Raw genomic sequence first — 27,091 nt, forward strand, 5'->3', positions numbered from 1 at the left:
TTCTTGTGGTTTCACCAGTAAATTCCCGCTCTTGTACTTGTTCGTGTCGCCTGTGTGTGTTTCTACGTGAGAAGACCCTTTAGAGTGGTATTTAGCAGGTACGTTTGAACACGTATGCGGTGCACATCACTGTGTTAAGCGCTGTGGGCACTTCACCGTGGTCCCCACCGACACAGGTGACAGTCTCATTGGAGAGGTGAGGCCCCCCCTTAAGAAAGATGGCTAACGATATAAAACAGCGTAGTTTTTTTAAAGATACATTTAATCAATTTGTTGGACTTTTCAAAAACGTTAAAAGCATATCTCATAGTATTACATTTTCATCCGATCTTCCTGGTTCAGACATTTCGAAGAGGTCTATACATAGCACCAAAGCACGTCAAAAGATGAATTTTCACTTTGCAGTGAAATGCAGCCATGGTGGGCCCAGATTTTACCCTTCAGTCTACAGCGGGCAGGCCTCGTGGTCCCCCGACCTGGGGGGCAACTGAAGAATGTGGACAGGCCCATGCCCCGGAATTGTAGGCTATCAGTCGGGCCCCTTTTATCTCATTTTTGTATTTCTGACCAAAGATACTTAGCCACTTTGAAACCTTCTCCCGCTCCCCCCCTCCTTGATCTTGTTTCTGAATTGCCATTATAAATCTGTATCGCACCCAGCATCCCCTATTTCCAGCCTGATAGGTGAGCCCTTAGCTCTCATTCCAATGCCTCTCTGCCTTGCCTGCATGTGCGGTGGGTTTCCAGTGTCCTTAATATCCTAACACTCTTAACATCTTAATAATCGAATACCGAGCTGCCTGTGGACGTTGATGTTGGGCCCTTCACAGGGTAGCTAAGTGGCCTTTCCCAGGGTGCAAAGCTGTGAGCGTGGCCCCGCCTGCCAGGAGCCAGTGTGGGGACCGCGGGCGGAGCGGCAGGAGAGCCCCCCGCCGAGCAGGGAGCAGGGGTGTGGACGGGTCGTGTTCTTCTGCAGGCAGGAAGCAGGAAGGCTCGGGACTTAGGGCTTATTTGGAGATCCTTGGCTGTTTTCAGAGAAGTTATATCCATACTAGAAATGAGATTCAAAAATCATTTATGTCTATATGTATACGTATGCGTGTGTATGTATATATATATACACGTATATACGTATATATATTTGGTTTGTACTTGTTACGATAAACCTGTCAATGTGCAGAGCAAAATCCAAGGTTTTGGAGCAAATTTAAGTTGGTTGCATAAAAGTTACATTTCTGGTTTTTGTTCCTTTGTGAGATGCTGAAGGGTGGTGGAGGGTGGCCGGGGGCATTGGAGTCCTGGGTGGAGGGGTCTTGGGTGGGCGGGCGTGGCGGTAAACGTTCCCGGTGTGTCGGGAGCCCTCCTTCCGGAGCGTCGTCTGTACTGGTCTGGACTCCAGACTTCGGAGTCTGTACCGGTCCGTTTCACCGTAAACCCTTTGGTGCTGCCGACCCGGTGCCAGTTGTGGTGCAGACAGACTGGTGGAATCCACTGACTTAGGTGTGTTGTTTAAGACGCGAGGGAGTTTTTGCTTGCGATGTTTAGACTCAGAGGCTTTCTGTCATCGTGTTGAATGTAATGGGAAAGATCATCCTTTTTGTAATCGTTTCTCAGGGTTTATTTATTTATTTATTTATTTATTTATTTTTTTAACCTTTATTTTTGAGACAGAGAGAGACAGAGCATGAACGGGGGAGGGGCAGAGAGAGAGGGAGACACAGAATCGGAAACAGGCTCCAGGCTCCGAGCCATCAGCCCAGAGCCCGACGCGGGGCTCGAACTCACGGACCGCGAGATCGTGACCTGGCTGAGGTCGGACGCTTAACCGACTGCGCCACCCAGGCGCCCCCTTTTTTTTTTTTTTTTTTTAAAGTGGGTTATTTCTTTAGGTGTGATGTTTCTGTGCGTGAGCAGTGCAGATTAAGCCTTTCGTTTGGAAAAGCAGAATGATTATTATTTTTTTGGTGGTCAAGATGTTCTAGTGGTAATTTTTTGGTATTTTTTTGGTTCTCGAGATGTTCTAGTGGTAACTCATTATTTGGTTCCTGGAAAATTTGCAGTTATTTTCACCGTGAAACTTCTTTCTCTGTGATGTCAATTTTCTGTTAATCTAGAAATGACTGAAGTCTAAATGTGTAAGTGTACTTGTAGAGAATTAGGTACATTCTGAAACCTTCTTGCAACTTTACTGTAATTTACCACGACGGTTATTAGTCTCGAGGTCGGTGCACGGGCACTTAGTGACTGCTTTCGTGCTGCTCAGTGGCTTCTGTGAAAAGACCGACCTCCAGGAGGGCTGTTGGCTACTGTCTGGAGCCCTGAGCAGGACTGCTGTGACAAGACACCACCCACCTGGTGGCTTAAACAGCGAGCCCTTGCTGTCTCATGGTTCTGGAGGCCGCAGGTATGAAAGGGGGGTGTCCGCACGCCCGGTTCCTCTGAGGACTGTGAGGACGGCGTGCATCTGTCGCTCCGTCCCCGCCGGAATGCCCCCGTGGGTTCTCCCCGGGCGGCCTCCCCGTTGGGGAGCCAGGCCTGCCTCCTGCGCCGTGAGCCCTCGTGATCTGTCCCATCTGTTGTGACCCGATTGGCAAGTGAGGGCACGCTCTGGAGCACCGGGGGTTAGGGCTCCGTCTTCTCTCTTTTGGGGAGACACCGTTTAACCCGTCACAACCGCTGAGGGCTCTGAGCTCGTCCAGGGAGTGAATGCGAAGGGAGTGAATTCGTCTAAGGATACTTTCTGTTGTTGTCACACTTGTTTGTTGTAAACAGTGCTTAATTTTAGCTACCTTGGTTCCTCCAGTTTGTCCACATGTACGTGATGGAAACTGCGGTCACTGAATCTGTGCGCACAAGACGGACTCGTCTCAAGCCACGATGCAGGGTATTTAAACAGATTCTAGGCAACACGTCGTGACTTGACTTCTTGTTGCTCAGAGGACTCGGATTTCCCGTGTGGAAATCGGTTTTAAAGTTCTGTAGTGCTTTTGTGGTAACCTGTCGATGTTTTGATAAATCCTTCTGTCACTGTGGCTTGTTTTCCAACGGGAGAAGTGATTTGGAGTCACGTTGAGTGAATTCATTAGGAACCCGATTGAGTAAGGGTTCTTTAGATAAACACTTAGTCACAGTTAGGGTGACACATTCCTGTGTAGTTTGGAAATGGATTTGGAGCCCAGTTCCAAAGCAGATGGAGTGTTTTTAAATTTTACCCCCTAGATGACTAGAACTATAATTTTAAATTTTTTTCTAACGTTTATTTATTTTTGAGACAGAGAGAGAGAGAGCATGAACGGGGGAGGGTCAGAGAGAGAGGGAGACACAGAATCTGAAACAGGCTCCAGGCTCTGAGCTGTCGGCACAGAGCCCGACGCGGGGCTCGAACTCACAGACCGCGAGATCATGACCTGAACTGAAGTCGGACGCCTAACCGACTGAGCCATCCAGGCGCCCCGAGAACTGCAGTTTTAAAACAAACTAATTATTACTTTTAAAAATGCGCGTTGTGCCGAACATCAGAGCGCGCTTGTCTGTGGAAGTTGTCTTCCTAAAACTAGTCCTTGTGCCTTTACCGGCGATACTGCTAGGACCAGTCAGAGATCACCAGGGATGGAGAGGGAGGGATCACTAAGCGTCTGCAGTTCATCACGGGGACCGGAGTTACGTCACATAAACCGTTACGTGACTTCACGGGCGAGAGAGACTGTTTTGGAATAATCCTGTGTTTTGTTAAGTTGCTTTACGTTTACGTCCCATTTTGCTTCACACTGGTTCGACCTTTTGAATTTTCTCAGGAGTGTTCTGACGGAGAGAGTGTGTTTCTCGGTATCTGTAGTTGTAAATGGGTTTAAATGTCACGAGTCAGGGTATTTATTTCCACATGTAGATGTCTTTGAAAACATGATCAATCCGTGTCTCAGCGGGTATGGATCGTACATGACATCGGGCATGAATCCGGGGGCCGTGTAGGTGGGTGGTGCCTCTCCGTAGTTGATCACACGGGGAACTTCCAGAAAGTGCTTGGGAGACGGTAAAACGTTTCTGCCGTGTGAAAGTGCCGCGTGTCGTCTAAAGGAGGACAAGTTGGTGTTTCTTTTCCCGGACGTCTCTTTTACGAGAATTGACTTAACTATGTTAGGAACTTCTGGAATGTGTGGCTCTGTACAAGGCCCGAAACACTGTGTGGCACGTGTCCTGCCTGCTGTCGGCTGATCACGGCCTCTCGTGGAGAAGTGTGAGCTGTGTGTTAACACACACGCCCCACCCTGTCCGTACACGAACCGAAGGTGCGTCCTCCTGGAGCGCCGTCCTCACGGCTTCCTCGCCCGCTCGCCTCTCCCCCTGCACACGCCTCCTCTCTTAACTCCCAGCAGCAGTCCCGGCTGGAGAATACTACTCTAGTTGAATTCGGTTCCTTGTGTGGTCGGCAGTGGAGCGTGGACGGGGGAGGCGTCCGTGGGGGGACACGGGAGAGTCCTCTGCAACACGTGCGGGCCCCGGGCGCGGCACTGCCCTCTGTGGCGCGGAAGGCCGAACCTGGGGAAGTTGTCCGTGTGAACCCACAAAAGTGCAATTTCGTACGAGTCGACCTAACGGCATGGCATGAGTGTTAAGGGCTAAGCTCTGGAATCAGACCTTAGTGTTGACCTGACACTTGAGCTTTCTGGGGACCTTGGCAAGTGACTAAAACGTCTGCACGCCGCCTTTTCCGAATCAGTGGGGAAGACGGCCCCTGCCCCCGCCCCTCCCCCCCTCCCCGTGCTTTAGGCTGCTCTTGAGGATGAAAAGGAGATCGCCTGGAGGAAGATTGGAAGGTTCTCCAGAAAGGTTAGCTGCTTGTATCGCCACTAGCATGGTTTGTTTTTGTTGCTGTTGACCTAGACCTGTCTAAGGGCAAAAGGAAATGGGACCAAGGATGGAGGAAAGTGAGGTTGTGCGGATTAAGGCCAACGGAAAACAAGAAACTGCGGTGTGCGGTTTTGCGCCCGTAACACCAGATGGGCAGGACGGGGGGAGGGACGCTTGAGGGTCTTGTACCGTGTAAGGTGCGCGGGGGCGGATGCGGGACACTTGTCCGCGGACGGGTGAGGCAGTGTGGATCGGGCAGTTGTCTGGTGTCTGAAGTCAGACCGGTGCTTTCGGCAGCAAATCTGCCTTGGACGCGGGGGCGGCGGAGAGGGCCCCTCTCGCCTCGACGCCTGTTCTCTTTGGCGCTGGGTGGACAAGTGCCGTCTTCCCTGATGAATGCTTTGTTTTGCTGCCTGGTTCGTTCATGTGAACTAATCTTCCTTCTTCACCCGTGTGCCCTCCTCCTTTCTGCAAGTTGGCGACTTACTCATTTAAGATAACTTTTGACGCAGTGATGGACACGTAAGAGGAAATGTAGAAGTTATTTATAAGTGGGAAAACTTCTTTATAAATGGGGTAGGGAAAGATACTTCCATTTAGGGAGGGAGGAGAAGAATGGTTCGAACACATTACTTGTGACATTCTCTCCTTCGGAAGTTAGCCATGCCGTGAATTGGGGACGCGCTGATAGGTCACGGGGTTACTCTCCCCTCCATGCAGCTGTGAGATCTCACACACTCACACTCACACACACACACACACACACAGAGGCTTGTGTATGTCCGTGTGATGTTTTCTTGTGTCAAATAGCTTCTTAATGTTTCGTTTCACCAAGGAGGCCTCTTCTCTTTCCCGTTCTGTTTTTCTAGAAGGCCAACAGTGAGGCCAGTCAGAGTGACACGAGTCTCTCCTCATCAGAACCAAAGAGCAGAAGCAGTCTCCACTTGCTGACTCATGAAACGAAAATTGGATCTTTCCTAAGTAACAAAAGTCTAGATGTCAAAGACAAAGCTGGTCTTTGTCCAGACGGAGATGATATGGAAGGCGATTCTTTCTTTGATGATCCCATTCCTAAACCAGAAAAAACTTACGGTTGGTGAGTAAACCGTGTTTTTGGATTATCAAGCCAGAGGCTTAAAAATATCATTTCCAAGTATTTTGTAATTTAAAAACGAGCTACTAAAGCTTCTGTAATTATTGATATGTAAGTCTGATTTTGTGTCACAAAAGCCTTTCGTGCTGTGAAACAATCCCAGGTGGCGAAAACCTGGGTATCACTGATTTCCGTCGGCGGGCACGTACCGAGTGCCCGTCCCGTGCCAGGACGGGGCAGCCAGAGCTCAGGCAGGGCGCCTCCCTCCAGAAGCCTGCAGTCTTGTAGACAGGGCACCAAGGAGGAGGCAGTCCCGACGAGCCGCCAGGGGGACGCAGCCAGAGTGACGGCCGAGCAGGGACGGGAGCAGTGACGGGGCGAGCAGAGACCGGTGGTGCTCGGTTAGAGCGTCCGTCCTGGGTGGCTGGGGGGGAGCTCACCGAGTTGGTGAGTCGGCCGGGCAGATGGCGGGGCTTCTGGAACTCCGGGGAGAGAAGGCAGCTCGCGCAGCCCTGCGGGCACGGCAGAGAGCGGCGAGGGGCACTGCGGCAGGAGTACTTACGACTTCATCGTTAGGGAGACCGGGAGTCCCGGGGTCTGGCCGCTGGGCGTCCAGCTGGGAGGCAGTCGGGATTATCCAGGTGAGAGACGATGTCAGAAGTGGTGAGAAATTGGCAGTTTGGGGGTGTGCTTGGAGGCCGGATCCGAAAGGGTTTGCTGGTCAGTGTCAGAGAATGAAGTGACCTCGAGGGAGGGTCCAGGGTTTTCAGCCGAACGGCTGGAAGGTTGGAAACCCCGCCGACAGGTGGAGAGTAGGGCTAGGCTGCACAGCTGGGCAGGTGATGGTCTAGAACTCAGGCTGTGAAGCTCGCTGCTGCCGAGGTCAGGCCTCGGGCCGGTAACTGAGGGCGTCCAACGGGCATGCGGGGAGAGGTCTGGGCTAGAGGCCCAGTGAGGGGGGAGGGAGGTGTCCGTGTTAGATGCTGCCCGTAGAGGAGCCTGGAGGCTGTCACCTGGGAAGTGGCAGGTGGCACCTGGAAGTCAGCGAGGGGAGGAGGAGGGAGAGGGAAGGGACCCAGGGGATCGGGAGAGGTGTCCTGGAAGGAGGAGGCTGGAGTGAGTCCTGAAAGTCAGTCACTGCGTAGCAGCACGGAGGCAGGGGTGACGGATCGTGGGGCGGCGGGCTGCGGTGGCAGAGGGTTAGAGCGGGTTGGGCAAAGGATGGGGGCGGATGGTAGGTGGGGAGCGCTCTCCGGGTGAGTTGTGTCTTACAGGGGTGTGAGGGGCGGGGGAAGAACAATAAAGTGGGGAATGGCCGTGCGCCTGTCTGCTGAGGACAGTGCTAGGAGGGAGGGGACCGATGTGCAGGGGTGCGGGGGAGAGGCCGGTCTCGGTGCTGCTGTGCGCAGGGCGGAGCGTGCGGGTGCACTGGGCAGGGTGGGGGGGTGGGGGGTGACGGTAGCAGCCCGGGAAGGTTCCGCTGGCGTGGGTGGGCGTGGGCGGGGCTGGAGAGGAGGCCCGGGAAGGGGTGAGGAGGGCGGTGGGGCCGCCAGAGGCCCACGCGAGGGCGGGGCACCGCTGGGGAGGTGGCCTCCGTGCTGCCCCTCGCCGGCTTCTGCTAAAAATCACAGACCCTGAAGGTGCCGAACGGTTCAGTTTGTCAGGTCGCAGACGATTTGGGAGAGGCCAGCGGGCTTCTGCGGTCACTCGCCGCGGACTCTGCGACTGCACGTTGGGTCCCGGCGCCGCGCGCACCCCCGCCGCGGTGGAGTCGCCTCTGTGTCGTTGGCCTGGCCGCAGGCGGCTGACGCGACCCGCTTGTTTGTTGGCAGGAGGAGCGAGCCCGGGCCGCCCGCCGGAAGCCTCGCCTCGCTCTCGGACGCGCCCCCCTTGAAGAGCGGCCGCAGCTCCCTGACCGGAGCCCCCGGAGCCCCCTCGTCCGCAGAGGCCGGAAGTGAGTGCGGTGGAGACACGGCCCGAGGCCTGCCTGGCGATGGGTTTTCTCTGGTTAAGTAGCCCGTGAGCCGCTTCCTTTGCGCGAGTCCTCAGCCCGTGGTGCTCCCGAGGCGGCTCGCGAACCTTCCTTTACCACGGTCGCGGTCGCCTCGCTTCCTCGTGCCGCCGCTTTCCCAGCCATCAAAACGCTTCCAAAACCCACTTCCTAGCTGCCTTAGATCGTGAGTATGTCACGTCATTTCTCCCGTGTGGGGCATTTAGATGGACTCGAGCAGGACTTAGCGTCGATCAGTTTTGAGGAATTTGTTTTGTAGGTTCTATGATTGCAAATAATCATCACGGGAATGTTAAAATATTCTCCCTTCAGCGATTTGGGGCCGGCCCATCTTTTTTCCCCTTTGGCTATCAGAACTCCAAATCATCGTGTGTGTGTGTGTGTGTGTGTGTGTGTGTGTGTGTGTGTGGTCTGCTAGATTTATTTTATGTGTTTGTTCACCATGATGCGTGTTCTCTTTTTTTTTTTTTTTTTTTTGATAAGTTGGTGAACATACAGTGTATACTCCTGGCTTGGGGGGTGGATTCCCGTGGTTGGTCGCTTATGCACAAGGCCCAGTGCTCATCCCAGCAGGTGCCCTCCTCAGTCCCCATCACCCACTTTCCCCTCTCCCCCACCCCCATCCACCCTCAGTTCCTTCTCTGGATTTAAGAGTCTCTTGTGGTTTGCCTCCCTCCCTCTCTGTAACTCCCCCCCCCCCCCCACCGTGGTCTCCTGTTAAGTTTCTCGCGATCCACGCAGGAGTGAAAACATACGGTATCCGTCTTTCTCTGACTGATGCGTGTACTCTTTAATGCCCTCCCGTTCCAGCCATGCCCCCAGCCCCTCCATTCAGGTGACCCATCCGTGTGCTCTTTATGGTTCAGAGTCTGACTCTTGGTTTCTCTCTTTTTTTTTCCTTTTGCTCGTTTGTTTTGATTCTTAAATTTCACACGTGAGTGAAATCGTATGATATTTGTCTCTCTCTGACTTATCTCCCTCGGCATTATACTCTCTGACTCTCTCCACGTCATTGCAAATGGCAAGATTTCCTTATTCGGAATGTGAATCTGACCTCTCTCTTTCCACGTACCAGAGAGGCAGGTTGTCAGACGTGGAAGGGCCGTGTCGCCGCACGGTTTACCTTCCCGCCCCTCCCACATGGCAGGTGGTGACAAGACAGAGGGTTTGAAAGTGTAGCCTTGAACGAAGACGTGTGTAGGTGAAGTTTGTTTACTATATCACAGTAAATAGAGATTTAATGGACACTGTTTTAGACCCTTCTAAAAAGTAGATCTTTATTAAGAAATTGTGTGATTTTTGCATAATTTTGCAGTATTTACTAACCTTTGTTTTTTAATTTTTTTATGTTTATTTTTGAGACGGAGCACAAGTGGGGGAGGGGCAGAGAGAGGGGAGACACAGAATCCAAAGCAGGCTCCAGGCCCCGAGCTGTCAGCACAGAGCCCGACCTGGGGCCTGAACTCACAAACCAAGATCATGGTCTGAGCCGAAGTCGGACACTTAACCGACTGAGCCTCCCGGGCGCCCCTACTAACCTTTTTATGTTACGTGGTGCAGCTGCGGGATTCCCCAGGATACGTGAAGGAGATGCCGTGTGGCTTCTTTGAGCCGGGTAGTAAACTGGCCACCTATCTGTTCATGTGGCCCACGCCAGTCATTGTCACCTGCAGTGAGAACTTAGCGGGTCATGGTCAAGTTGCTCTTAACGGCAAGTAGAGAATGACGACTGGGAGAGGATGTTGAGCACTTAGGACTGAAGAAACAATCAGTTTGGTAAATGAAATAGCCGTTGAATTAAAGCAAAATTGAAGGAAATAAAATTGAGAATAATTAACCGTAGTGCCTGAATTCACACTTAATGAGTCTTTTCAGAGTCGGTGCTGTCAGGCCAGAAATTATTTCCTGGTCAGATTTCAATAAAGAGCAGTATGGTGTGTGGTTAAAAAGGGGGTGCGATGCATGATGTGAGCATCATTCGTCAGAGTTTGCAATTCTGTCTTCGATTTTGGTTATGACGTTATAGTCATAAACCCTATACCGGAAAACCCAGTGATACGCCGTAGAGACTGTTGGGTTCTAAAAGTCAATCCCGTGTGAATGTTTTTCCTCCACAGGTAAAAGAGGAAACACGGTTTTGAAAGATCTGAAGTTGGTCAATGATAAAGTTGGATCTCTTGGGTTAGGTAAGTAGATGTCCTGTTTTTAGTCTTAATGGCCTGAATAAAACCTTAAATGCAGCGGGTTGGCCTGCAGCAGGCGCCTCCTGACTGGGCGCCTGGCGGTCCCCGGGGGTGGGTGACGCAGCGGCCACCATAGGCTCCCTGCTTGTGGAGCTTGGCTTCTCGGGAGGGGGGGTGGGTTCTGCCTGGGACGGGCCCCTGCAGACACCCGCGGTGTGGGGGGAGCCAGTGGGCGCTGGGGTGGAAACGGGCGGGAGGTGGGCTCGTCCTGGCCCCGGGGGCGACTTCCCTGCCGAGACCAGGTGGGTGACGTTTCAGCGCGGACCGAGGACAGTCCGTGCAAAGGCAGAGTCCCTTCTCTGGGCACTGGGAGTGTGCCGTCCAGGCCCTGGGGGAGCAGCCTGAGCGGGAGACAGGCTGTGGATCTGGTGTTCTGTTGTGTCACGTGGAGTGGTGGTTTGTGACCCTGAGGGAGGAAATGCGTTTCTGCGGACGTGAGCGCTTCCAGGGCCCTGGGGCTCTCCTCCGGTGTCCGGTCCGGGGGGAGGGACAGAGGCGGATGGGCGTCCTCTAGGCACACCTCACCCGGGAGGGGCTGGAAGAAACGGCTCGGTCCGCGTGCTCGGCGGTCCCTCTTCCGTCCCCGCGGGACAGGGGTGTGTGCCCCACGCGACGTTCCGCTGCCCCGGATCTGCGCTCGCGGGGTGGGCCCTGGGCCCCGGCGAGACCCCCCCCTCCCCCTCCCCCTCCCCCCTCCCCCTCCCCCTCCCCCTCCCCCCCCCTCCCCCTCCCCCTCCCCCTCCCCCTCCCCCCCCTCCCCCTCCCCCTCCCCCCCCCTCCCCCTCCCCCTCCCCCCCCCCCCGTCTGTTTAGTTTTGTTTGATGGTATTGCAACAGTATTGCTTCCTGTTTGTTTTCGTCGTCGTCGTGAATTTGTGGACTTCTCAGTATTTGAAGTCACGTACGAATGTTAGTGGGCCAGCCTAGGGTAATAATGACGCTGGCGACACGCACTTGGCACCGTGGCAACAGGTGGTTTTATCTCAGTCGTAACCCTGTGAGGTTGGTTTTAGTATTTCCTCCATTTCTGCAGATGAGAGCCAGGTTACGTGAGTTGCCTGAGGTCACGCTGGTTGTCAAGTGCCGGTACGTTAACTGAGAGCCCCACCTGGACATTATTTTGGTTTTTTAATGTTATTTATTTTTGACAGAGAGAGACAAAGCACGAGCAGGGGAGGGGCAGAGAGAGAGGGAGACACAGAATCGGAAGCAGGCTCCAGGCTCCGAGCGGTCAGCACAGAGCCCGACGCGGGGCTCGAACTCACAGCCCATGAGGCAGCAGTAGGGAGTTTGTGACAATCTGGTTTTGAGGTCTCCCATTACATCCAGCACCTGATATTTTTAATATCAGACGACTTTACAAATAATAAACATACAACGTGATTTAGCTTTTGGGTACTTGGAATAAAAGACTGGGTATTAACCACATTTTATGAATGACATTCTGTTATTTCGTAGGTAGTTTATTTGGTCCTTTGCTTTCGTGTCCTATACGGAAAGATATTTCTAACTCTGGAGACTTCATTTTTAATGATGCAATATCATTCGGTAATGGGGTTTTTCATGAAGGAAACGTGAGTGTGCGATTGTAGCTACATCGTGAAGCATGCTGATGTAAACGTCGCCTGTCTTTTCTTAAACTTACAGGGACTGGAGAAGACGACGACTATGTTGATGACTTCAACAGGTAAGAAAAATAGCTGGGCAATAAATAAATCGCAAAGAGTTTGTGACACAGGAAAGCGTGACGGAATTACGTTGCTGCTTATTTTAGCGTATTTGACTCTCTCGTGCACGCTGGTCACTCCAGAGTTACACCCTGCACTTCGAAGCCTGTTTTGGTTTTGCATTAGAATGCGAACAAACGCGTCATGTTCAGGAAACTTGGTAAGAACACGACACGGCCACTCGGAGGCGTCAGGTCGCCGTGGTCCACGTGCGCTCCCCCAGCCCCGTGGAAGGTGGGGACGCGCGCCTAACTTGAGACATTGCCCTCTCCAGCTAGTGTCCTCATTCAGATGACAGGTCATGTTTTGTTCAGATACCTTTTTACGTACGTAATGGTAATATAATCTGTGAGTTGCCTGATGGTTTGGAAATAATTGTTGTGGGTGTGATGAGAAATTTTAAATTAGAGCCTGAGAATTTTTATGTAATTGACAAGGTCCTCCCCCCCTCCAATTGAGAATTTATATTTTATTTCTTAACAGAATGATTTATCATACAGTTTTTTTGAGAGATGGCATGGCTTGTAGATGAAATTTTAAGAACCTGGGTTTGTGCTTTTCCTGACATTGTGGCCAGAGTCACCATCACGGACCTTGGTTTTCTCATGTCTTAAGTTGACTCCCCTGTTTCTGTTGCCCTCGATCAGTTACGTTTTTGTTTTTTGTTTTTTTTTTTTTTTTTAATTTTTTTTTTTTTTTCAACGTTTATTTATTTTTGGGACAGAGAGAGACAGAGCATGCATGGGGGAGGGGCAGAGAGAGAGGGAGACACAGAATCGGAAACAGGCTCCAGGCTCTGAGCCATCAGCCCAGAGCCTGACGCGGGGCTCGAACTCACGGGCCGCAAGATCGTGACCTGGCTGAAGTCGGACGCTTAACCGACTGCGCCACCCAGGCGCCCCGATCAGTTATGTTAAGGATCAGGTGAGGTAATACGGACAAAGTTAATGGTACCTGATATCTCATTTAAACGTTCATATTCAGTGTCCTTTATTCTGTTTCCTTCTCTCAAACTAGTACCAGCCATCGCTCAGAAAAAAGTGAGCTGAGTATTGGTGAAGAGATCGAGGAAGATCTTTCTGTGGAAATGGACGACATCAATACCAGTGACAAAGTATGGTGTTAGCGTTTCCTGTGGAATGCTGTTTGTGCCTGTTGGCCTTGACTTACTGTAAAGCTTCAAAAAATGTACACAGATTAGGAGAAAAACGGTTGAAAATCGTGACGTGACAGCTACTGGGTCCAAGTCGAGAAACAATGGCTTTTATGCGTCTGTAGGGTGCCCCTGATGGCCGCTCCCGGGGTCAGTGCGTGCCGCTGGGGCACCTGTGCCCTGTGGCTGGGGCGTCGGTTGCCGTGAGCGTAGGTGGGCCCGGTGGGTCGGGACTGGAGTCCGAACTGACCGCCTCAGGGGTGTAGACGGCAGAGGCCAGAGAAGTCGGGACAGGACTGGGAGTGGGCGCAGGGACGGGAGCCCCGTGCAGGGGGAGGTGAAGCGGAGTGTCAACAGGCAGGCCAGGGCTGGCGCAGAAGCCCGGAGGGGACGATGCGGCAGACGTGCGGCGGGCTGGGCGGTTAGGAGTGCGTCCTGGAGATCCACGTTCGGCCTTGTTCTCGGGCAGAGGGCAGAGTGTACTTGGGTGGACGCACGTTGCACGTGAGACGGAGGCGGCATCTCAGGCTGTCCCGTCGGCGTCACAGAGGTGGCTGCCGGTCAGGTGGGCGCCTCTCAGGCTGTAGGCGGCCCCGGCCCGGAGGTGGACGAGGGGCGTTCCCCAAGTGCCCGTGACCATCGCGGGGTGACCGGACGCGGCAGGCCGTTGGGAGAGGTGGTGCGTCGGAGCCGGCAGGCTCCGGGAGCGTGTCCTTTTGCGTCCTGTGGTCTCCTGGGCGCGCTTTGATCTGTCATCTCCAGCCTGCCCGTTGGCACAGCGGGACCGGTGGTGTGTGCCTCACGGGAGCGTCGGGAAGGCTGGGGGAGGACGGCTCCCGGCACTTGGTCTCTGGTCGCACCCGATGTACCTGCAGCCACCGGGGCAGCTGGGAGGGTTATGGTAACAGTGTTCGTTAGCGAGGCCTTGGGCTGCGAGCTCAGACTTTGGTCATCGTCCCAGGTTTCGAAATAGGGGGAGGAAGGGGAGGGTTTAGGGGACTTTTGGACACGAAGTGGTTTGTGGAGTACGAGGTGATATGTAAATGACAGCAGTATGTTTCAGAGATTATTTATGACTCTCTCTTCTGACACCAGCTCTTTCTCCTTTTTCCGTTTGAACCACGAAGCTTGATGACCTGACGCAGGACCTGACTGTGTCCCAGCTCAGTGATGTCGCGGATTATCTGGAAGACGTTGCATAGACACGAAAGGAGGAAGTATTCTCATCAACAAAGGACAGAGGACTCTGATCAGTTGCATCCCCGCCCACCCCCCCCCCCAACCCGCCCCAGACAATCACTCTTTGCTGGAATGTCTGCTCCCTGTTGGTGCCTTGTGTTTCAGAAAAGACTGCACATATTTTTAAAAATTAACTTTTCGTTATACTAAACAAACGCTTCCGACTTGAGCCCATGTGTGGAAGATACAAGTTCTTAATTTGGTTTGGCTGCACATTTCTCTGTGGAAATTGATTATCTACAACTCAGACTCCTCACAGGGAGTGAACCCATGAAAATACGAGTATTAAGAGCATCCTGAAAGGTGTCAATAAAGCTGTAGGTTCACACAACTGTGTGTGTGTGTGTGTGTGTGTGTGTGTGTGTGTGTGGCGCTTGAGCCATCTAGAATCAAAGCATATTTGATATTAGGTGGTTCTGCACATAGTTGGCAAAACGACCTGGTACATGTGCAGCACTGAAGCCTGTTACTTTAAGTTAAATTTGATGTGTCCGCTTTATTGTGTATTTCCTTCCGTCTGGAAGGGTTGTTAGACCAGGAAGCTTCTATGAAAACACTTGTGTGTGTGCTACGTAGTTTTGCTTGATTTGAAGAAATCTAGAGGTTGCTCTGACTTTTAGTTCCTGGACTTGTTGCTGACATTAGTGGTCGCTGCCCAGGTCCACGTAAGGAGCGTCAGCGGCAGGTTGTGTTCTTTATAGTTATAATTTATTGCTTATAAAGATGCCTGGAAACAGACGAAATGCCAAAGGTGTCGGAAAGCATGAAGCAGTGCTTTTATTTCAGATGTGTAGGCTGGTCGTACTCAAATCCAGATTGGACTGGAACAGTGGTGATGGCCTAAGACCACATCTGGTCTGACGGGCTTTACCCACTCACTCTAGGTCGTTCCACCGAGGCCCTTTGCACACCGGGCCAGTGCCGGCCTGGGGGCAGCCCCCCTCCCCCGCACCTGCCGAGCTGCTGTCCACGTAGGTCACCGAGGGCTCTGAGGTCTCCGTTCCAGACAGCCCAGAGAGGGCACGTCCGTTCCTGTTTGTGTAAGTGACGCTGTGATTATGTGTTACGTTCTGTACTTTTTTATTTGAATTAAATTATGCTTTTTATTAAAAGTCACCTTTATTAATAAAGAGTGAACTAGACCTACGTGACTGATCTCAGTAAGTGAGCAGATTCCGTGGTTCATGGAGTGCCTGTTTTTCATTTCACGTTAGCCTAAAGGGGGCAGAAATATCTGCTGGGCCCTCAGAGGTAAAGGGAGGTGATGGCGTGAGGAGCGAGATTGTATAACTTGACAATCTGCTTGGATAGCCCCTCGGTGAAACTGAGCCATAAACACCAAGAGGAAGGAGGACAGAAGACGGGCCAGGGCCCCCTGGGAGCCGCAGTGTCGGCCTGCCCTCGGTCCGTGGGCTGTGGCCTCCGTCCTGGCGGTGGGTCACGTTTTGTGCGAGTGAACAGCGCCGTGTGGGGATGTGCTCTGTTGCCGAAAGTCCCCCCGTGTGCTTGTTCCAAACTGCATTTGCCTAGAAGCCGTCTCTGGAAACACTTTCTCTGATCCACGGCAGGACCTGTGTCACAGGTGTGACTTACTTTTTATTCAAAACAATTTTTCTTTTTACGCTTTATTTTTGAAAGAGTGAGCGAGCGATCCAGCATGAGCAGGGGAGGGACAGAGGGAGACACGGAATCCGCAGCAGGCTCCAGGCTCGGAGCTGTCCGCACAGCTGACTCAACCGACTGAGCCCCCCCCAGACGCCCCTGGGTGTGATTTGTTTTTTGTTACCTGATGGGAGCTAGAGTTCAGTGACAGGATTGGGAGTGACAGCTGGAGGTGGCTTTTGAAATTTGGGGAAAGCACCGGAACAGCGCCGTCTGAAATCGGTCACTGTCCTGTTACGCGGAGAACCCGACCTTTGGTCGTATCTGGGAGGACGGGCAGGAAACGCCCCGTCTGGAACCTCATTTGTCATTAGCACTGCATCCCTCTGGAAAGTGTGATTTCCCCACGTCGTCCTGGAGCAGAAAGGTGTTGAGTGTGTGAGTGTGACGAGTAGTTTCTTTTTGTTTGGAGATACCTTCCGAGATGCTAACCCACGGAACACATCTGTATGGGAAAGCCTGGATTGTGCGGTGGGACTGGTACGTGCGACGCGTCGTTTTGCCGGCGGTGGCTCACAGCGAATAAAAAGCCTTTATTGTCCCATCTGCGTCCCTGCGCCTGCTGCATCTCGCGTGTGGCGGTCAGCACGCCGACGCTGTCCCCGCCGCTCACCGGCTCCTTGTCCGCACCGCCCTTGCCCAAGAATCGCCGGCTCGTGTCCCTCCTGTTCTCAGACGTTCCAGCCCGAACGTGTCCGTCTCTGTCGTGGGTGCCCAGGGTATTTCACTCCCGTCTCGTCGCTGACGCGGGCCCGTGGGCTGTGTGCGAGCCGTCCGAGCGGGCGCCGTGTTTCGCCACCTGGGTGTGTCTTTGGCACCTGGAATAGTACGTGGCCCATCGTGTGGCTCTGTAAGGACGGGGCGGGGGGACAGATACGGTAGCCCGCTCGTGGGATTGGGTGTCGGCGGGGCGCCTGGGAGACGCTTCTGGCTGGGCAGCCACCTCCTGGGGACAGCGTTCCTGTCCCCGGGCTCCCAGGCCTGCTGAGTCGGTCCGTGGTTCGGTCGAGGCCGTCAGAGGGAGCCGCGGCTCACGGGACACTTGTTACTAGCTCTCGTTTTGAATATCGCCATTCTGATGGGTGTGAACGGGTTTCACACCGTGGTTTCGATTTGCATCTGGAGTGATTTTACGTGCACTTGTGACTCTGTGCTGTCGTCGGGGAGAGTGTCTGACTGCTCAGCAGTGTGGTCCACGCGTTCGGTTTCCTTACTGATCTTCCTCCGTTTTATTCTGTATTGAAAGCGGGGGCATCAGAATCTCCAGCCTTTGCTGACTTACCGGTTTCTTCCTTCGGTTCTGTCGGGTTTTGCTTCTGGTGTTTTTGGAACTCTGCTGTTAGGTGCATTCTGTGTAATTGCTGTATCTTCAGAAAATGTCTCTCTCTAGCAATTTCGTTTTGTTTTAAAACCATTTTGCCTGGGGGCGCCTGGGTGGCTCAGTCGGTTGGGCGGCCGACTTCAGTTCAGGTCATGATCTCGCGGTCCGTGAGTTCGAGCCCCGCGTCGGGCTCTGGAGCCTGGAGCCCGCTTCGGATTCTGTGTCTCCCTCTCTCTCTGCCCCTCCCCCGCTCATGCTCTGCTTCTCTCTGTCTCAGAAATAAATAAGCATTAAAAAAAAACTAAAAATAAATAAATAAGTAAACATTAAAAAAATTAAAAAAGAAAAGCAAACCATTTTGCCTGATACAGTGTGGCCAGCCTTGCTCTTGTGGTGGCCGTTTGCATGACGTTTGTGTCTTTGAATCTAAAGTTTGTCTCCTGGAGATAGCATATAGTTGGATTTTGTAAAAAAAAAAAATGCAGTCTGGTCGCGTCTACTTTTTGACTGGATTGCTTGGTCCATTCACATCCCGTGTTGTTATTGATACAGTTTGGACTTACGTGGGCAGTTTTAATATTTGTCGAGTAAATGTCTCGTGTCTTTTTTTGTCTCTGTTCCTTTGCTGCTTTCTTTTGCAGTAAGTGAATATTTTCTTTTTTTTTTTTAATTTTTTTTTTTTTAGATTATTAATTTTTTTTTCTCTCAGTTTATTTATTTATTTTTTTCAACGTTTATTTATTTTTTTGGGACAGAGAGAGACAGAGCATGAACGGGGGAGGGGCAGAGAGAGAGGGAGACACAGAATCGGAAACAGGCTCCAGGCTCCGAGCCATCAGCCCAGAGCCCGACGTGGGGCTCGAACTCACGGACCGTGAGATCGTGACCTGAGCCGAAGTCGGACGCTTAACCGACCGAGCCACCCAGGCGCCCCGTAAGTGAATATTTTCTAGTGCAACGTTTTAACTTCTTAAATTATTTTCTCACTGTATATTTATCCAGTTGTGTTGAGGAGAGTTGACATGCGTCGCTGTGTAAGTTCAGGCGTGCGGCACAACGGTTAGGTGTCTGTGTGCCGTGAAACGATCCCACGCCAGGTCCAGCTGACGTCTGTGCTCTCACACAGATAAGCACAAAGGAAAGAAAAACTTCCTGTGAGGAGAACTCTTGGGTTCTAGTCTCTTCACAGTTTTCCTGAGGGTCCTCACTGTATTTTTAAGGCGTTTTCTTATCGGTCGCCCCGGGGTTTACAGCGTACTTCTCATCGGTCTGCACCGAATCGTTTCCCCCCAGCCTAGGGAAACTCCTCTCCCAGGCAGCTCTCTTCCCTCTGGTCTTGTCCTTGTGCTGTTGTTGCTGTTGTACTTACTACCTCTCTGTAGCTTACAAGCACAAGAATTACCCGTTGTAATTATCACCTTAAATAATTTTAGGTCTTGGGGCGCCCGGGTGGCTCTGTCGGTGAAGCGTCCGACTTCGGCTGAGGTCACGGTCTCGCGGTTTGTGGGTTCGAGCCCCGCGTCGGGCTCTGTGCTGACGGCTCAGAGCCTGGAGCTGCGTCGGCTTCTGTGTCTCACTTTTGTCTCTGCCCCTCCCCCACTCATCCTCCCTCCCTCCCTCCCTCTCAAAAATAAACATTAAAAAAACGTAAAAACAACACAGTAATTCAGGTCCTTTAAGGAACTTGAGGCTGTAAAGTGAGGGAAGGGAGCGGGAGTGGAGGGAGAGGGGAGGAAGGAAGACCCCATTCAAGGGGACTCTGCCTTTCCCGTGGAGGGGACAGCCGCGGCTTCCTCTCCAGGGTATTCGTGAACCCCCGCTTCACCCCTCTGCCAACTGCGAGCCCCAGAGGACATCCCTTTCTTCTCCCGGGTCACCTGCTCCCCGTGCAGCCCTGGGCCGTGGTTGGCTCTGACGGGACTCCGAGCGCTCCCGGGTTCACCTTGCACTTGGCTGACGAGCTCCTCGGCGGTGCCGCTGCCTGGGACTCGCACAGACCGGGTGACTCCGGTAGGATTTCGGTGAAGTTCAGGCAACAGGCTTTCGCGGCTGCCCGTGATCGTTGAAGAGACTGTGAAGCGGGCATCCGGGATGACGAGTGCGGGGCCGATGGTGAATGAGTCGCCGTCGCCCTGCAGGGAGCAGAGGTGAGATAGCGGGTCGGGGGATGGGCCGGGCTGCTGAGGTTGGCCGCCTTCGTTGTCACAAGGCCGCACTTAACGCCTGTAGGACCAGTAAGTGCCAACCCAGTGACTTTCTGGCGAAGGTCTGCCATGTGATTCTTCCAGAAACTGGGGCTTGAGGATACTGTTTTCTCACGTTGTTGTCTGTACTGGTGGAGAAGGGGTCTGTTCTACAATCGAGATAAATCCTAGCGAGCAAACGTTTGAATGGCTTCACGGACCCATCCTTTACCGTGGAAACCAAACAATGATATAGCGAAATGTAGGTATTTCCTGGACAGTGACCAAAATGTTCTGAGCTTTAAGTGCTAAGTCAAAACAGGTGTTGAGGTGAGCCTCAGGGAAGATAAGCGGCCAAATTTTGCCCACGATCGCTCCTCCTGGAACACAGGATCGCGCTGTGGGACTTACAACTGAGGGTTCTCCTCTGCTGCTTCGGGGGAAGCCGCTGCCCCAGGTGCCTCCAGCCCCGACCTTCTAGGACTTCCAGAACCGTCCCTGTCATGCAGGGAAAAAAGCTGCCAGCCTGGGCTGGGGCGGTGCCTACGAGGTGCCAACCGCCTGGCGAGGGAAACCGGTGGGGGATACGGACGGGCCGGCCAAGCAGGACCCTGGGCCCGGGCCGACACGGCTGCACGTCCTCGGGGGGACGGGCACAGCTGTGCTCAAAGCCAGCGTGGCTCCTGCAATTGTGTCGTCAGAGCACCAGCCACCAAAAACTGCCTGGAAGTACTTACTGGTCTTCTGTTCACATTTCGGTATTTAAATAACCCCGTCTGCACAGTGTGCTCAGTGATGGCAACAGGTCCAGTTATGTCATTTATCTAGTTCCGTGTGTTCAAGCCGTAGGGGAGCAGCGCGGCGATTCCCATTTCTTATAAAAAAAAAAAAAAAACCCAGTCGCCATGGGAGCATAAACATACTTGGCTGTGTGTGTCCTAAGAAACAGCAGAGAGCCTTACATGTTTTCCCTACGGAGGAAATAAATTGAGGGCTCAAAAAACGTGGAAATCGTGTTTACTGGCCAACTTCACAAAAGCAAAAAGAAACGTTCAGTTGATGCGTCGTGGGCGAGTAAGGACGGAGAGAGGGGAGCAGCGATGGGCCAGGGTGCAGGTGCAGAAGAGAAGGCGGGGGGAGGGGGGTGAGGAGGGGAGGGCCGCGGCGGGAGCCCCGAGAGAGAGGGCCCTGCCGTGTCCTCCTGTGTCCTGCCGGTGCTGGGCCGCGAGGTGACCAGCCCGTGCACGGCCAGCGCCCCGGGGACCCGCGGCGGGACTCAGAGTCCAGCAGGTTTGGGCCAGCCCGCTTCTGGGACCGCTGGGACCCGAGGGGTGGGGGCGTCCACGTGTGCGTTAAGCCCTAGGTGATCCTCAGCACCTGAGTTGATGAAGATCTTCAGAATTCTCAGAGGCTTCTATACGTGTTGAAGAAAAGGATTAGCATCTTCAGTCTTGGGAGACAACTGAGATCTCACACGTAGCCCCGTCTGGGAGCTCGAACCCGGAGCCAGAGGCAGACTCCTTCCCAGGGTCGAGCTGGCGGGACCCCTGCTGCTTTTCCACGGCACGTGTCGTCCGCCACCTGTCCCCAGCCTCAGCCGTGGTGATAGGATGTGTATACGTACATTGTTTTCGGAGACTCGGTGCTCTTTAATCATGTGGGCTTTAAGAAGCACTAGAAATATAGGCCACCCTAGAAGAAGGCATACCAGAGTAGGAAACTTTGCAGAAAATTATCTTGCTGATTCTTTCCAGAGTAGCTGAATTTTCCACTGTGGTTTGGCTTCTGTGGTTTCAGAAGTGATGTGTGTGCCGAGTGTTCTCTTATGTAACAGCCCCGCCGTACCTGCCCTCGGTCCTTAACTCGGCCACGCTCGCCCGAGGCGAGCCCTGTGCCCAGGACGGCACCCAGGAGCACTCACGTCGATCGGGTGTTCTCTCCAAATCAGAGGGTTGGAGAACGTAATTAAAATGTAGGTTAACTGATCAGTAAGCTTCGTGAGTGTCCAGATTCTTCACTTCTTTCTTCAGTGACTTAGGACCTTTCACTAATTCAGGCTCATCGTCCTCAACGTTAGTTGCTGCCTAATCCTCGGTGCCGCAGGGCTTGTAGGGAAGTTACTGCGTTCGGCATCCCGGTGCGACCGTCTCCAGCTGTCGCTTTGTTGGTGGCCTTCAGAGTCACCCTTAAGGGCCACAGACAGTGGTGTGGCCGCAGGAAGGGGCAGCCTGGGTCCCCGAATAGCCATGTGAGGCAGATGCCCCGCCCACGAAGTTCTCCTGTGTGAAGTCACAGAGGTTTTGAAGCTGACTCTGCCCGCCGCTGTTGTAACTTACGCTCCAGCCAATATGTTTTCATTTTACAAGAGTTAGAAAGTGTGTGTACCAACCCGTTCCTTAAAAATCCTACTCATTCATTCAGTCATTCATACTTTCAGTATTAGGAGAGGCCTGTGCTGTGCTAGATATTTTATAAAAAGTAAATCCCTCTATTAAGTTCTTTAAAAAAAAAATTTTTTTTTTATGTTTACTTATTTTTGAGAGAGAGACAGAGCATGAGCAGGGAGGGGCAGAGGGAGAAGGAGACACAGAATCTGAAACGGGCTCCAGGCTCTGAGCCATCAGCCCAGAGCCCGACGCGGGGCTCGAACTCACGGACCGTGAGATCATGACCTGAGCAGAAGTCGGACGCTTAACCGACTGAGCCCCCCAGGTGCCCCGCAGGTCTTTTCATTGTTATTTGCTTTACTCCTAAAGGTGATGAATAGAAAGGAATTACAGTAGAATATTTCTCACACATGACAGTCAATCAAATACAGGTTTTCCTGAATTACTTGAAGAGGTAAAAATAACACACTGGTGGAAAATAATAAAAATAAGGTGGAGGGGGGTAAGGGATGGCAGTAACCATCCACGAAAGGTTATGTTTTCGTGCTCCTCCCGCCATCACTGAGAATAGTTCTCGTTCACCAAAAATGGTGATCAGGTTAAGAAGCTGAGCGGGGCTTTTTCTTTTCTTATCAAAAAATTAATACACTCTTAATTCCATGATCCGGGTCAAAGAGATGTGTCGGGAAGTCACAGCAGACACTGTGGTAAAGTGGACAACGTTAGAACAGCATGAGAAGCCTTCCGCCCAATAAGCCCTATTTGCATGAAAGTGTGTGTGATTCCACGTCATAGATTTGCAAGGCTCGCTCCTACGGCATAGACACGGACCCACGTGCCCACGCTGGAAAGGACACGGGAATGCCTAAATACATAGCTGCACCGTGTGTTTGGATAAGATGATTCAGAGATGTAAATGTATCCATTGCAGGAAGGTGAAGTGCGAAGCGAGAGGGGAATGGGCTTGGGGATTTTAAGTAACGGATTTAGTGTTGTTACACTGTCCTCCTGTTTTTTCAAAAGGAAAAAGATTCTCTAAACATGAAATGATCCTCGGGACTTAGACTGTGTTCGTTTTGCACAGAATGATTGGTGTCAGAGGAGAGGGATGACTTTGTGGGTGTGGACTGAGGGAGTGTCAGCAAAAACCACCGAGTTCTGGCTCCAAGACTGGGAAATGGGGCGCCCAGAGCTCAGAGGGGTGTCTGTGTCCCGCTTCGTTTCTCTTGCGCCCCAGCCTCTGGAGGCCCACGGCTGCCTCGTCTTTGAGGGAGGAAGGACCCTCTGCTCTGACGGGAGGAAGTGAGGTCCCCGGAGGGCAGAATAAACCTGTATGAGATTTTTTTTTTCTCTACTTCTGCTTCTGCTTCTTGGCCCCGAGTATAAGCACAGTCAGAGGGAGTGAGGGGCATTGTGGGTGATGAAAGCCAGAGCCATCTGGCAGGAGGACTTTAAGGGAAACCAAGGAGCCAGAAAATGCTTGGACAGCGTGGCAGAGAAGGGAGCAGCCCCCAAAATGGCCCCATAACGTTGTTTATGACTTGGGCACCCCTGAGCTGTTCATGCGTGGATCTGACCTTGCACAGTATCCCTACACATGGAGTGCTGAACTATGGGATGAGCTGCCCGGCCCCGAGAGTAGCCACAGGGCGCCATATGCATTTGATAGACCTAAATAGTCCCGCAAAGGCTTTGAGAACTGATCTGGCTTTGGAAACAAAACCCATGGAAGGCAGATAGGGACTTGGAACTGAAATTCAACCAACTGATTGCCTTCTAAAACACAGTGAACCAAGACCTGGAAGGTTTTGATGTTCATCTATCCTGGATACAGTCCAAACTTGCACTGCACACAAAGAGCCATTAAACCCTTAACTTGCACAGGAAAGACGGTCAGCAGTTGCACATACTGGGATGACACAGGATGGAGTTATTAGATTAAGACCTCAAAGTAGCTATTGTAGTAGTGCTCCTTGCGATGCACGGAGAGAGAGAAATAACCGGCAAAGAGAGAGAAGACATCGAGAACTAAGTGGAAATTAGAACTGAAAAATTTTTTAAATGAATAAAATACTCAGTGGGTTCAAGAGCAGAACAAAGGTGACAAAGGAACGAGTCAGTGAACTTGAGGACGAATTAACCAAATGAGATCATTTGAACAACAGAAAAGAGACTGAGGAGAAAAACGGGGAACTCTGGGATCATACCACATTTGGATACCAGAAAGAGATGAGAAAAAGTGTGTAGAGAAGAAAACATTTGCTTCTGCACAATAAAGGAAATCATCGACAAAATGAAAAGGCAACCTACTGAGCGGGAGAAAATGTTTGTAAACCACATTATCTGATAGAGGGTTATATCCAAAGTAGAGAAGAACTCCTACGACTCAGTAGCAAAAGGATTCCTCCAAACAGTTCAATTAAAAAATGGGCAGGCGATCTGAATAGGCATTTTCCCAAAGAGGATGTGTAGATGGCCAACAGGCACATGAAAAGATGCTCAACATCACGGATTCTCAGGGAAATGCAAATCAAAACCACAACGATATCACTTCTTATCCACTAGCCTGGCTAGAAATAAAGAAGTCAAATAATAACCACCGTTGGGGAGGATATGGAGAAATGGGAACCCTCACGCACCCCTGGTGGGGATCTCAAATGGTGCCATTGCTTGAAGACCATCTGGCAGTTATTCAGATGATTAAGCATAGAGTTATCCTATGACCGGGCAACTCCACTCCTAGGTATATGCCCAAGAGAAGTTGTTGTTTCCATAACAACTGGCACATGGATATTTATGGCAGCATTAGTCATAATAAGCAAAGGTGGAAACGACCAAGTGGCTATTAATGTGTGAATGGATACATAAAAAGTGGTGTATCCATAGAATATTACTTGGCCACAAAAATGAATGAAATACTGATACACACTTGTAACTTGGATGAAATTTGAAAACATATGCTACATGCAAAAGCCATTCACCAAATCCACATGCTCTGATTCCATTCATATGAAAGTCCAGAACAAGCAAATCTGTATGGAGGGGAAGTAGATGAGTGGTTGCTGCTTCGGGGTGGTGTGGCGGGGGGTGGGGGGGGTGGGGTGGGGGATAGGGGTTGAATGCTAAGGGGCATGGAGTTTCTTTTCAAGGTGATGAAAATATTCTAAAATGAATGGACTGGTGATAGGTGCATGTATTTGTAAATGTCCTAAGGATCTACTGAATTATGTACTTTAAGTAGATGAATTGAATGGTATGTGAATTACTGTCTCAAATAAAGCTGTTAAAAAAAAAAAAGAAAAAGCCCGGGGGAAGATATACTCTGTAAACACAAATGCAAAGAAAGCTGGTGTGGCCCTTTTAGTAATAGACAAAATAGACTCCACAATAGAGATCATTACCAGAGATAAAGAGTGTCCGCTCACCAAGAAGACACTAACAACAGAGCTTCTACACCTACCAAACAGGGGCTCCTGACTGGCTCGGTCAGTGGAACATGGGACTCTTGATCTCAGGGTTGTGAGTTTGAGCCCCATGCTAGATACAGAGATGACTTCAAAATAAATAAAAATCTCACAACATACAAAACAAAAACTGGAAAAAAAAAAACAACAGCTGAAGCAAGTAAAAGACAAATCTGCAATAATAGTTGGAAATTTCAACATTCCTGTCTCACTCATTGATAGAATTAACTGACAGAAAGACCAGTAAGGATGTTGAAGGACCAGACATCATCATCATTCAATTGGATCCGACATTTGTAAAATACCCCACCCAACAACAGTAGAATAAACATTCTTTTCGAGTGCACAAAGAATAGTCACATAAATAAACCATATGTTAGATTGTTAAAAAACTCTTCACGAATTAAATGGAACTGAAATGATATGAACACATTTCTGACCATAATGATACTAAATTAGAACTTAATAAAAGAAAAGAATATCACAGGATAATATTCTTGAGGTTTTACAAGGAACCCTAACCTCTTGGAAATTAAACGGTACATTTCTCTAGTCTATGAGTAAAGAGGGAATCTCAACAGATGTTCTAAAATATTTTGAGCTGAATGAAAATGAAAATACACTATATCAAAACATATGGGTGCTTTGAAAGCAGCCATAAAAGCAGTGCTTAAAAGGAGACTTCTAGCCTTCAGAGCTTATATTTAAAAAAGGGCTCAAATCCGTAATCCAAACTTCTACCTTAAGAGAGTATCAAAAAAAGGGAAAATAAATGAAAGGATGGTAAAAGTCGGAATCAATGAATTGAGCGCAGGAAAATACAGTCAATGAAACCAAAAGTTTGTTCTTTGAAAATATCAATAAAGTTTATTAAACTCTAGCAAGAAAAAGAAGACACAAATTGTTAACATAATGAAGAAAATATAGGATGTCACTAGACCCTACCTACATTAAAAGGATAGTAAAAGAATACTATTAGTGGGGTGCCTGGGTGGCTCAGTCGGTTGAGCATCTGACTTCGGCTCAGGTTGTGATCTCACGGTTCGTGGGTTCGAGCCCTGCGTCGGGCTCTGTGCTCGGAGCGTGGAGCCTGCCTCTGATTCTGTGTCTCCCTCTCTCTGCCCCTCCCCTGCTCACGCTCTGTCTCTCTCTGTCTCTCAAAAATAAATAAGTGTAAAAAAAAATTTTTTTTAAAAGAATACTATTAGCAACATCATACACGTAAAATCGGCAACTTAGATAAATGGACAAATTCCCAAATAGACACAAGCACCAAAATTCGCTTAAGAAGGAATATGTGACCTGAATGATTCTAAGTCTGTTAGAGAAAATAAATTTGGAGCTAAAAACCTTTTAAAACAGGAAGCTCCAGATCCAGATGGTGTTGCTAGTAAATTCTCCCAAGGAGAAATAATATAAATCCTTTACAAAGTCTTGTCAAAATCAAAGAAGGAATACTTCCAAACAGATTTTGTGAGGCCAGAATTACCCTGGAGACCAAAACCAGACAAAGACAATGCAGGAAAACAACACACAAATGTCCCTCATCAACGTAGGTACAAAAATATTTAACAAAAGATTAGCAGATCAAATTCGGCAAGAGAGAAAATTGATAATACGTGACGACTAAATTAGGTTTATCAGGGAAATGGTAGTGTGGTTCAATATTGGAAGAATGATCTATGTTAACCAAAATGACAATATTCTAAAAACACCACATGATCGTGTCAATTGATACAGAAAAAGCAGTTGATAAAATTC

At 50.8% G+C, this 27,091-nt stretch overlaps 1 protein-coding gene across 4 annotated transcripts in view; it reads left to right on the plus strand.

Annotated features, from left to right (window-relative positions):
• CEP43 (centrosomal protein 43) overlaps positions 1–14,644 on the plus strand; it is a 29,545-nt gene extending 14,901 nt beyond the window's left edge. For 3 of the 4 annotated variants that reach the window (XM_047859423.1, XM_047859420.1, XM_047859421.1), the window contains 6 exons: positions 5,718–5,944; positions 7,774–7,895; positions 10,070–10,138; positions 11,842–11,881; positions 12,939–13,035; positions 14,202–14,644. In XM_047859423.1, coding sequence (XP_047715379.1) covers positions 5,718–5,944; positions 7,774–7,895; positions 10,070–10,138; positions 11,842–11,881; positions 12,939–13,035; positions 14,202–14,276 — 630 coding nt within the window. In that variant the 3' untranslated portion in view covers positions 14,277–14,644. Of the gene's footprint in view, positions 1–5,717; positions 5,945–7,773; positions 7,896–10,069; positions 10,139–11,841; positions 11,882–12,404; positions 12,658–12,938; positions 13,036–14,201 lie in introns of those variants that run through there. The other variant, XM_047859422.1, reaches the window with a different exon arrangement.
• Positions 14,645–27,091: the final 12,447 nt, after the last annotated feature.

The sequence above is a fragment of the Prionailurus viverrinus genome, chromosome B2 (genome assembly GCF_022837055.1).
Source record: "Prionailurus viverrinus isolate Anna chromosome B2, UM_Priviv_1.0, whole genome shotgun sequence".
Classification (NCBI taxonomy): Eukaryota; Metazoa; Chordata; class Mammalia; order Carnivora; family Felidae; genus Prionailurus; species Prionailurus viverrinus.